Source organism: Tamandua tetradactyla, chromosome 21 (assembly GCF_023851605.1).
Source record: "Tamandua tetradactyla isolate mTamTet1 chromosome 21, mTamTet1.pri, whole genome shotgun sequence".
In the NCBI taxonomy this organism is placed as follows: domain Eukaryota; kingdom Metazoa; phylum Chordata; class Mammalia; order Pilosa; family Myrmecophagidae; genus Tamandua; species Tamandua tetradactyla.
The window spans coordinates 27,684,599-27,697,058 of NC_135347.1; the positions used below are offsets into that span (position 1 = coordinate 27,684,599).

At 36.9% G+C, this 12,460-nt stretch overlaps 1 protein-coding gene across 16 annotated transcripts in view; it reads right to left on the reverse strand.

Annotated features, from left to right (window-relative positions):
- Positions 1-12,460, reverse strand: part of PAM (peptidylglycine alpha-amidating monooxygenase) — a 169,309-nt gene that overhangs the window by 8,094 nt on the left and 148,755 nt on the right. For all 16 annotated transcript variants that reach the window (XM_077139065.1, XM_077139064.1, XM_077139063.1 and 13 more), the window contains 2 exons: positions 4,183-4,282; positions 2,358-2,411 (listed from right to left, as the gene is read on the reverse strand). In XM_077139065.1, the coding sequence (XP_076995180.1) occupies positions 2,358-2,411; positions 4,183-4,282 (154 nt within the window). The remainder of the gene's footprint in view (positions 1-2,357; positions 2,412-4,182; positions 4,283-12,460) is intronic.

Sequence of the window (12,460 nt, forward strand, 5' to 3'; positions counted from 1 at the left end):
TTTTCTTTTTTTTTGGAGGGGGTGTGGGGCGAGATACAGGCAAGTGTTACGCCTTCGAGAGAAAATTGGCATATCCATTGCATCCCTAGTAATGTTACTTGAAAATTTAAATCCATTTCTTAAGCTTCTTATCACCTTAAAGTTTCTTATCCCTGAAAATCCCTTGAACACTGTTTATGAAACTCTGACATTATTGATCAGTTACATGATCATTCACATCAGCGCTATCAAAGGTCACCCAAACTTAGAAATTTAAAATTAACAAGTATCTAAAGAGTTATTCAATCTAGGATAGAATTTCCCCTATCTTTCATGTATATGGTTTATATCAAACACCAAGATTCTGATAAAATACAGGATCTCAGAAAGCCAGCATGATTTATGTTCTTTTTTTTGTAATAAGAAAATATCCCCCCCCCCCCAAAAAAAAAAGTTTTAATGAGAGTCATACAGGTTCTAAGAGGAAGAGAACAAACTTCATTTGAGTTTTGGTATCTCTAAGTATAAAACCGGACTGTCAGAAAAACATTTCAACAAAATTTACTATTTACTATTTGAACTGCTTCGGTTCCAAGGCTGGGAATCCAACCAGTTGTACTCAGTGGCATGCACCAAGGAGAGAAGGAGGGCCTACTGGAGACCCTCACTCATCCTGCACTGGCCAGCCAGGATGAGGTCTGCTCAGTTGGACTATTCTCGTTATAGACATATTTGACAGATTTGAACAGAAATGGTTTGAAGCCACTTTGAAATTCCAGAGGTTTCAGAGTAAACTACAATCATTCCCAACATGCAGATGGAAGAATTTATGATAAATGAATTGGGGGCATCCATTTCTCCTCAACAACAGTAAGAGTGGCTAAGAGCACAGGATTTGATGCCAAAGAAAATTTGGTTTTAAAAGCTAGCTCTACCATTCCTATCTCGGTAGAAATTCCGATCCTCAATGTCCTCACGTGTAAAATGGGGATAACAGCAACTTTCATGTGAGTCATGAAATGATGACACTGGTTAATTTTTATATAGCCTACTGTCCATTGTTTGTAATCCATAAGTAATTTTATATTAGCAACAATATCTTTCCTAAGATCTTTATTCCAGAACACACAGAACTTATCAATAGCTCTCTATTGATAAGTTTGCTCTATCAATAAAGCAATGATAAAAAAATACTAGGGGATCAGGAGACCTTTTCAATACATGTGTGGCATGCTTGTACCATTCAGTAGTGTCACCTGGGTAGAAATTCTACAAAGCAAACAATTGCTATTTATTTATTTTATAATATCATCTTACCCCTTTCAACCTTGAGCCGGCTATATTTTCTTATCTGCCTACATAAAATCCCTAAACTCTCTCTCGGTTCTTGTTTCTTTTCATCTTTTTTCCACCTGCTTTCATGAGAAAGGAAAACAAGTAAGCCTAGGGTTGAGTCTGAATATATAGGAAAATCATTTATAAAGCAACCAATAATGGAAACAATTTGCTATTTAAATATTAGGAGTACCTGATAAGAAATGCATCGTTGAGTTCTTAACTATAAACCATGTATCAAAACCCTGAAGATAATAGAAAATGTATAAATACGAACTGAACCTAGTGATAGGAGAAATTTATTTAACTGGAACTCGAGATGAACCCAGATGTTGCTTATCTTTAGCTAAGTACAATTTCCTTATGTTTGATATTATATACCAGTGACGATAAACTGATTTTTGTATTTGTATATGTCTGTATGTATGTATGTCCACACACACACACACACACACACACACGTGCCTTATCTCTCCTTGAAAATCTCTTAAGGTCAGGCACAGTTTTGTTTCTCTTGGACTTCTTATAGTGCTTTACACATAGAACATTCTCAGTAGATACTAGGAGGCTGAATGTATTAAGATGGGGACGTAAGGAACACCTGACTCTTTTAGTCTCCGAGGGCAATAAATACACCAAAGACATTTTTCATTCTTCTACATTAGATCCCATTAAAGGAAGAACTTTTCCAGTACATTGCAAGGTAGTTTTCTGTCTGCTTGAGGTTAACATATTCCCAAAAGTGACTGACTTTTTTTCCTTTCTGAATGTCTTTGGCCCACTGTTAACAGATTTTTTACATCTTCCATCACTTTCCATCTCTTGAACTAAGTGAATTTGAGTTCATTATCACTATTCCATCTATCAGAAAAAATGTAGCAACATGCAGGTTTAAAGGCTTAGTATATAACAGAAATCATGGATAATTTACAAGATTGTATTATATTTCCAGCCTGATAATTTTTGAAGTGCAATCATGAGCCATAAAACAGTTCAATACAAATAGCCTTGGGTTTCACAGTTATAAAAGGAATCTGACCAACCTTTGATTTCCTGAACCTCGATGCCAGCCTTTTTAACTGATCGATGTTCCATTTCTATAATAGGACAACAAAGACAGAAAACTCAGAATCCCAAAAAGAATGTTTGAAAATGTAATTCTGTGGGAAATATATCCCTAATTAATCAACAGCATTATTATCTTTAGAGTACAGTCCAATACACACTATTAATTAGGTGCCAGCTTCATGAATCCTGGATTTAGAGTTTACAAGGATGTTAACTATAACATTTTTAAGATCTTCATTTTATCAGAATGAGTTTTTATTTGTAGAGTTCGTAATATTGTATTATTTATGAAATACCAAGTACTTCTAATTTCATATAGGCAATTATCTCAATTTTGTCATGTGGTTACTAGTTTATAGCTGGCATAAATTGTTTGACCAGCTAAATATTAGAATGCAAATACATGAGATGCTTGTTCAGTCTCTGATGGCAATCTTACTATTCAAGAGATACCATTTTGCAGATTCATTATTTGAAGCACTGTACTCTGGACTATCCAGAAGGTTTTTCTATTTCAAAGCTGTGTGCTATATTGAAGTGCTTCTCAATCAGGGGATTATCCAAACCACGTGGGAAGCCTTTCCTAAATACACATAATACCACCCTTCTTCTTTCTACAGGACCTGAAGGGGTCTGGCCATGTATTTTGAAAATCCTCTCCAGGGAGACTCAGATATGCATCTCAGTTGAGTGCCAACCACTGGGGCAGTATAAAGAGATCGAGACTGGAATCTTAATGAGTTCAAGTTTCATATGTCTATCTGAAAAATGAGGATATTGGCTAAACATCTGAAGACTTACCATCTTTAAAGGAATTTATGCATTCTTGTTCTGAAAAGCTTGAGTTTAATGATGCAATTGGGAATTATCCAGCTCTCTTGGTTTTCCTGTCTGCCCACATTTTTTTGATTTCCTTTGAGAAGACAGAAGGTAGGAGCACATGCGTAAGGGGTATGTGAAGCTACTGATGGGATGGAATAGTTCATGGGCACCCCATGTGCACTCAATACTAACTGGACACTTATTACCTAAAAGCAAATTTACTCAAGGGATGATTCTGAAGAGAGTGGTTATCCAATTTATTTGGACTCCAAACCTACACATTACTTGACTAAAGTTTTAGACTCTTGATTTCGATCTTCTTTGTTACAACTTGGTAGTTTTCCTTGTTATGATGTGTGCTCTTTTTCCAACAAGTTTTCACATCATTATTTCTCTATCGAACACTGCCTGTTACCGTTTGATACCTTAAGTGTATCATCTTTAATTCTTTTCTCTCACCTCCTCCTATTGTTTGGAGCCTGCCATGTTTTAAAAGCAATCCTGGACATTGTGGCTGGCCAACTACTAAGCAGCCAGGAGCTCTTCAATTTAGAACACTCGCGTCTGACAGATGCTCAGCAGCTATAGAGAGTTGAAGAGCCATATGGGAAGTGATGTCTGTGTAGAAAAAAGTCAGGCCCTCTGCTTTGACAAAGCAGTTTCTATCTCTCTGGAACTAAGATAGATTTAATGTTGACTTTCAGTTTAACAGACATTACTTCAGGCATGGAAAATTTCCTGTGGAATATCTGTGGAAACAAGGGGATAACTGCCAGGAGGAAAAAGATGTTTCTCCTCGCTTTTAAAACAATGAATTTAATCCCTGAACTGAATACCAACCAGGTCTTTCAACAACTGCAAATTTGCACCTTGTTTCCCCATTCCCATCAATAAAGAAAAGGAAATGTGAGTGTTTTTGTTTCACATGTTTCCGAGTAATAAAACCGAGGAAGCATGTGGACACTATAAAAGGCGTACTTTCAGTAGAGGTGAACTTCCACACGGTGTTGGCATGAGCGTCTCCAATGTACACTGTCCCATCTTCAGATGCAACAATATCATGGGGCATGTCGAAGTGCTGCCAAAAAAACAGGCCACATATTAGGGTGGTAAATCTACCCTTGAATCTTTTGTGAAAAAGGAGAAAAACGAAGCACATAATGAAGTTACAGGTACATCACTCAAAGCAAAGCAGCCATAATTCCCATCAAAGCAAACTCCAGGCTAGAGGCAGTCATTCATTCACTGGGTACTGAATCGGGGCCAGGCATACTTCTAGACACAGGCTAATCGTAAGGGACCCTTGAGACTGATTTTCACATCTTCTTGAAAGCAAAACTCCAAGTAGATTACTTTTTAGCAATGCTATTTACTTGGTGGTATATCATCTACGTATTTATATTTATTTTTGCCTTCATGGTTCTTCTACCTTGTAATCCCTATCAAATTTGCGTGTTTTAATTTGTACAAATCAAAAGGACCAGATATTAATTTCTCTTCTTATTCCCAATAAACTGTCATGTACTACTTTTAAAATTATTTCTACAATATAACAGGAGTTATTCCAAAGACTTGGGGTATTTAGATTATTTCTGAAATATTCTGGCTGACATGCAGCAAAGTGAAGTTTCATACTCTAAAGTCCAATGTTTGCAGTCAGCAAAGAAAACAAATTGAGGGCTACCCCCATGAACTTCCTGGGTTTTAGTACCTACTTCAGAGATGCTCAGGTGTTTTAATGTCTTTTCTTATGATATATCCCTGTATCAAATCATTGTCATCTTGGACATGAAGACATAGTTGGCAGGGGAGCACTTCATGCTAGACTTTCTCGGGGTCACCAAGCTGGTTCTTGGAAGAGCAGGCTTAAAACATTGTGTTTCTCAAGTTTCCATCTGTCTACTAAAGCGTCCAAAGATGTCACATATCCTCTAGTTGGCAGGACATGGAGACTTTCTTTCACCTTTGAGGTCTACAGGCCTGCCTGAATACACAGTTCTCAAAACTATGATTATTAGTGAGTATGAAAAGGAGCAGTATTTAGACTGGGGGCAAATCAGATAACATCTGCCCACCTCTGCTGGGAACAAAGGGCACCAATGAGGCAAACTACTTTTCTTAGCACACTTCAGAATCTGCTGTTTGGAGATATCATTGTGCTTTAAAAAAAACTACAACAGTTTGTCACATTGAAAAGAAAAAAGAGAGCCATGCCAAGGAGGCTTATTCCTTCACACCATCAGCTGAGCTGTGAGAAATGTGTAAGAGAAGGACAGAGAGCCAGAAATCAAAACATTGCCTTGTTGGAATCTCACAAGCTGTCATTAAACGTTCATCTTTATTTTGGGTTCAGCTAATGGGTGACAACAGACTTGCAAATTACAGGCGGTTCCTGTTCTATCGAAAATATGTTCTTAGAAACTGCTTTGTAAAGCATATGGTTGTAAAGTGTTTCATAATTTTTATTAATTTATTATAACAGGTGGGGGAATGAAGGTGAAGGGGGAATGGGTAAACTATTTATTGGCCAAGGACTTTACATTTAATAAATGACAACAATATGTCATAAATTCAAGACTACAAATAACTATAAACCTCTATCAGTGGTTTTCAAAACTGATCATAGAGTCAAGTGTTTCTGGAACTTCATTCCTGCTGCAGAGGTACTCAACTGTTATCTGTTTAATGAAGTATCCCACTGCTCTGTATCATCTGAAACAGTAAAAATACGTTTAAGGTTTAGGATTAAGTTTTATGACTTCAGAGTTGAAGGGATTTAGAATGATCTTCTAGTGCACGCTTTGCAGACTCTTCTCCTTAAGGAGGCTTGGACAGAATAAAATTGACAACAGAGAAGAATGATAGCAAACTCCTGGAGTTATTTAAAGGTAAAGCCTAGGGGAACCTGCCCTCAAAATCTTACATTTCATCTTGAAAATCCGTGAGGAATTTATTTTCTATTCCATGTCATAATCATGGTTGTTTTAGCCCCAAACTAAGGTTCAAACTTACACAACAAGGAGTAAAATTTGCACCACGTTTATACTGTAGCTTAATATATCATGCTTGGCATACCAAATGTGTACCTCATAGGTGAAAAGGACTCCAGATGGAGAACACGTTCTAATCTAACTTCATGTAACAACTGAGAATACTGACATCCTAAATATGTAATGTTAAGTGATGAAGTACATTTTGGAATTCAAAAGAACTGGACTGAGAACCAGGTGTGCACCTTACTATGTTACTCGGGCCAAATCATTTGATGTATGTTAACTTTTCAGCTTAAATATTGAATTTCAATCTCCATTATGAAAGTTGGAGAAATAACATGAATATGGGCTTCTTGTTCATCTTTTTATTTTGGGGTTGTGGAAGGGCAGGTATCATTCCCTTCCTTTTCTACATCAGCTTCCTCGCAGAAAAAAGAACACAGAAAATGTCAGTTTGAAGGGTGTGTGCAAAAGCAGATGATGAGAAACCACTTGGCTTTCCTATAAGTATGCGGAAAAGAATTTCGGAGATGATTACGTATATTTTTTCCTCACAGGTTTTTGACACTATTTGAGAGTACCATCTTCCATATTGTCCTACTGTCTTCCATAAAGATAGAGATCGTATTTCAGGCATACATACGTCTAAAGAAAATAATACCAGAAGAGGAAGACCTGGAATACATGAGGAGAGAAGCAGTGGTTAAGCACAGATAGAAGCTTAGATAAGTGATGTAAAATTTGACCTTTGACTTGAAAGAAGAATCTCTTCTTACACAGGAGTTAATATCTCACATTATTTTCCTCACTCAAACTTAATCCTTGTGATGATAATCTAATTAAATGAAAATTTGGAGAGATTCATAACTTGATTTCAGTTTACTGAGTCAACATAGAATACATTTCTGTCTTAGTGTAATATAAATTCTTGTTTACTTAAATGAAAAGCAAATTCCATCTAGGCACTAGACTTACTTTTTTTCAAATTTGATGTATTGACCCAAATATTATGACTCTCTCGTTCCTGAATGTGTGATGAATGCTGATGTTTAGGAACACTGCTTCCTGAAAGTTTAATTCAGAGCTGTTTACATTTTTTAAGAGAGTAAGGATCATTTAGAGTCAAACTTCTTGCTAAGCACTTAAGTTTGTTTTTTTTTAATTTTTTTATTGAGAACTCTTCACACAGATACTTTCTTTACATAGTGCACAATTAATGGCTCAAAATATCATCTCATAGTTGTGTATTTATCATCATGATCATTTTTAAAACATTTGTATTACTCCAAAAAAAAGAAAAAGAAAAAAATCTCATATATAACATACCCCTTACCCCTCCCTTTTGTTGATCACTAATGCTTCCATCTAGCCAATTTATTTTACCCTTTGTCCCCTCTATTATTTATTTATTTATTTATATCCACACTTCTCTTTTACTTTTTTTTTTTTTTTACTCATCTGTCCACACCCTGCTGTGCTGGCTTGAAATGATGTATGTACCCTAGAAAAGCCATGTTTTAATCCTAGTCCCATTTTGTAAAGGCAGCCATTTCTTCTAATCCCCATTCAGTGTTTGAAACTGCAATTAGCATCTCCCCAGAGATGTGATTTAATCAAGAGAGGTTGTTAAACTGGATTAGGTGACGGCCTGTTTCCACCCATTCTGGTGGGTCTTGATTAGTTTCTGAAGTCCTATAAAAGAGGAAACATTTTGGAGAATGAGAGCGATTCAGAGAAAGCAGAGCAGAATGACATAACTGCAAGAAGCAGAGTCAGTGACCTTTGGAGATGAAGAAGGAAAATGCTTCTGGGGAGCTTCATGAAACAAGAGGCCAGGAGAGAAAGCTAGCAGATGGTGCCGTGTTCGCCACGTGCCTTTCCCAACGAGAGAGAAACCGTGACCGTGTTCGCCATGTACCTTCTCACTTGAGAGCGAAACCCTGGACTTCATCGGCCTTCTTAAATCAAGGTATCTTTCCTTGGATGCCTTAGATTGGACATTTCTATAGACTTGCTTTAATTGGGACATTTTCTCAACCTTAGAACTGTAAACTAGCAACTCATTAAATTCCCCCTTTTAGAAGCCATTCCATTTCTGGTATATTGCATTTTGGCAGCTAGCAAACTAGAACACCTGGATATAAGAAGCATCAGACACAAGGTTCTCACAATCACAGTCACACTGTAAATGCTGTATCTTTATACAATCCTCTTCAAGAATCTAGGCTACTGGAACACAGCTCAACAGTTTCAGGTACTTCCCTCTACCTACTCCAACATACCATGAACTAAAAAGGGATATCTATATATTGTATAAGAATAACCTCCAGGATAACCTTTTGACTCTGTTTGAAAAAAACTGCCACTTAAACTTCATTTTGTTTTATTTCTCTCTTCTCCCTTTTGGTCAAGAAGTAAACAGTTAATTTTGATTTCTAGATGCATATTTGAATTAAAAGTTAAGATCCTGAGAAGACCGTGGGAAGATGGTGAAGCTGGAAGATCCAACAACCAATCCCTCCACCAAAACAACTACTGAACTGGTGGAAACTGTATGAATCAATTCTGGGGTCTAGTGTAACACTGTGCAGCATCCAAGGGGGAAGAGGCTGGTAAAGTACATTAAATATGGCAGAGTTCCTCCCACCCTGCAGTGGCTATGACCCCCCCATCCCCCAGTCTAGTGGTGAGCATCAGTGGGGACTACAGCTCAGGTTCCTGGTACAGGTTGCTGGTGCCAGGGTGGAACATAAAGAACTAATCCTCCAAACCAGCGTGTGTATGATCTGATTACCAACCACTGCTTTTGATCTGCTGCTTCACTTTGCTAAGGCAGCCACTGTTCTAACTCCCCTTGAGCAAAGGTAGCAGGGGATTCTTAAAGATAGTAACCTTACTCAAAATTATGAAGAATAGTTAAAAAGGTTGCATTAACTGTGTAAGTGCTGATTCAAGAATATGCAGCTTCAAAAGCAATAGAAAGGGCGGTGCAACGCTGGCTCAGTGGCAGAGTTCTAGCCTGCTATGCCAGAGACCCAGGTTTGAGTCCCAGTGCCTACCCATGCAAAAAAAAAAAAAAAGCAACAGAAGAAGCTCCTGATGCCCTCGCTAACCTCTCATCCACCTCCACCATAATGTGGGGTAGGGCTAGCCTGCACCCCCACTGTGGATCCCTTGCATTGTTCTGGTGGGAGAAAAGTGACCACTGTACCCATACTGGGGTGCATGTATGTCAGTGCCAATCTACTGAGTAGAAATCTGAGGGACTGGGCTCACCCTCCCAGGATTTGTCCTGACTGCAGAGAAGCAGTTTGCAGATAGCTGGGACTGTGCAAAAAACAATTAAACTGAAGTAGCCTGGAGCAAAGGGACTCCCTGCATTAAGTCACACCTGAGAGTACAAATCTTTTCAAAGGGAGTAGAGGGGGCAATCACTGCAACTCCCATAAACTGTTAACAGGGGGAGAGGCCAAAGATTTTCTTTGCAGAAGTGGAAAAGCCAATCATCAAATTTATTTAGAAGGGTTAAGGGGCCCTGAATAGCCAAAGCCAGCTTGAAAAGGAAGAATGAATTTGGAGGACTCACACTTTCTGATTTAAAACTTTGTTCAAAGCTGCAGTAATCAAAATAGCAGGACTGGCACAAGGGTATTCATATAGACCAAAGGAATTGAATTGAGAGCTCAGAAATCAACACTCACATTTATATTCAATTGATATTTGACAAGGAGACAAAGACTACTCAAAGGGGAAAGAATAGTCTCTTCAACAAACGGTGCTGGGGAAACTAGATCTTCATTTGTGAAAGAATGAAAGTGGACCCATACCTCACACCATATATAAAAATCTACTGAAAATGGAAAAGGCCTAAATATAAGAGCCAGAACTATCAAACTCCTATAAGAAAATACAGGGAAGCATCATCAGGTCCAAACACAAGCAACAAAAGAAAAATCAGATAAGTGGGACTACATAAAATTAAAAACTTTTGTGCCTCAAAGGACTTTATCATGAAAGTAAAATCCTACGCAATGGGAGAAAATATTTTGAAACCATATGTTCAATAAGAGTTTAATATCCAGACTATTCAAAGAAATCTTCAACAACAACGAAAAGACAAACAATACAATTAAAAATGGGCAGAAGACTTGAACAGACATTTCTCCAAAGAAGATATACAAATGCCCAGAAAGCACATGAGAAGATGCTCAACATCTTCAGCCATTAGGGAAATGCAAATCAAAACCACAATGTGATACCATTTCACACCCAGTAGATTGTCTACTATTAAAAATAACAACAACAGGAAACCACAAGTGTTGGAGAGGATGTGGAGAAATAGAAACACTCATTTATTTTTGGTGGCAATATAAAATGGAGCAGCCTCCTTGGAAGAGAGGTTGGTGGTTCTTCAGAAAGTTAAGTATAGAATTACTACATGACCCAGTAATCTCTCTAGGTGTATACATATATATATATATATATTTACCTAATATATATATGTATATCTTTAAGAATTGAAAGATGCGACTCAACTAGATATTTGCATACTGATGTCCATAGTGGTATTATTCATAATTGCCAAAAGATGGAAGCAACCCAGGGGTCCATCAACTGATGAATGGACAAACACAATGTGGTATTTATACAAACAGTGGACAATTATTTAGCTGTAAAAAGGAATGAGGTTCTGATACATGCAGCAACATGAATGAACCTTTAAAACAACATGTTGAGTGAAATAAGGCAGACATAAAAGGACAGATATTGAATGATCTCACTGATATGAAATAATTAGAATAAGCAAATTCACAGAGTCAGATAGTAGAATATAGGTTACCAGGGGCCACGGTGGGTATGGGGAATGGGGAGTTAGTGCTTAAATTTTAGAGTTTCTATTTGGGACAATGGAAGAGTTTTGGTGGCAGATGATGGTGATGGTAGCACAACATTGTTACCATAATTAACAGCACTGAATTATATATCTGATGTTAAAAGGGGTAATTTTTGGTTGTATATATGGTAATAAAATAAGATTTTTTTTATAAGTTAATATCTTCTTTAAGACAGTATATAATTATTAAAAGAACCAGCAAGGCAAACGCTCCCTACTTACAAGTGAGACCTGAAAGACAGTTAAGTATCTCACTTTCTTTATCAAAAGATATGAGGGAGTTAAGCCAAAAGGGGAAAAGGTAGGTAGACTGGATCAACGAGGGTCTGAAACATTGAGAAAGTAAAAATTATATTTTCAGTGAAATGAAGTTCTTTTGGAAAGGCTATTATTATTTGATCATTGATTATTTATTGCTGTTCAAGTGACATACTTCTGTAAAAAAAATCTTATTTGTTATATGTGGATAGAAACCCAAAGAAAGGAATTTGTACTGGAAACTTTAGTTCAGGTTCAGTTTGGTTCTTTCAGGTGCTGTAAAGTTTTACACTTGACTAAAAGCTCCACTGAGGGAAAGTATGTTTCTTATTCTGCTCACCACTATATCCTCATTATCTTGCAGAATACCTGGCACATAGTAGGTACTTAATAAATATATGTGGAATGAAATTTGATGATAAACCCAAGACTAGCTATCAGTATTTCTAACAGAGTAATTTCTAAAAGACTGAATCATTTTAAAGTTTCCCTTTTTAATCTGGCAAACTTGGTATATTAAAAAAGATAACAGAAAAGCTTGTTAGTATCCATATAAAATGTGTTCAGTGGCTTCTGCAAGTTGCATCCTGATCCAAGTAAGCCAATAAACCTTTACATGCTTTGAAAAATAACCTTAAATGCAGAATTTTAGCAGGTTGAGTTGAATTTTCTAAAATTGATGTACCATAAGCACATTTATACAATATATGTGAGCATTCTGATAATTCTGGCAATCATATTGCAGAGAAAGTAAAAAGAGAATACAGAAAAGTTATGGGTACACTAAACCATAGTCACTATGTTTGTAAAAGGCACTGCTCAAATAAACAGGGGCAAACCATTTATGAAGCCAAAAGTAACCCTTAGTCTCTTACCTAAACCAAGTTATAAGATACCTATATCAATAAGAATATATTGATATATTCCATGAAGCTCTATTCGCAAGTTTTGTTGCTTAATATACTCATGGCAGTAAAAAGACCAAACATGATTTCTGATGGATATGAGAGAACACCATATGTATAATTTGACATACTGCAGTGTCTTTCTTACTGGACTTATTTTTGGCGGGGTATTTTAAGTACCAAGAACTACACTGGATATGATATGG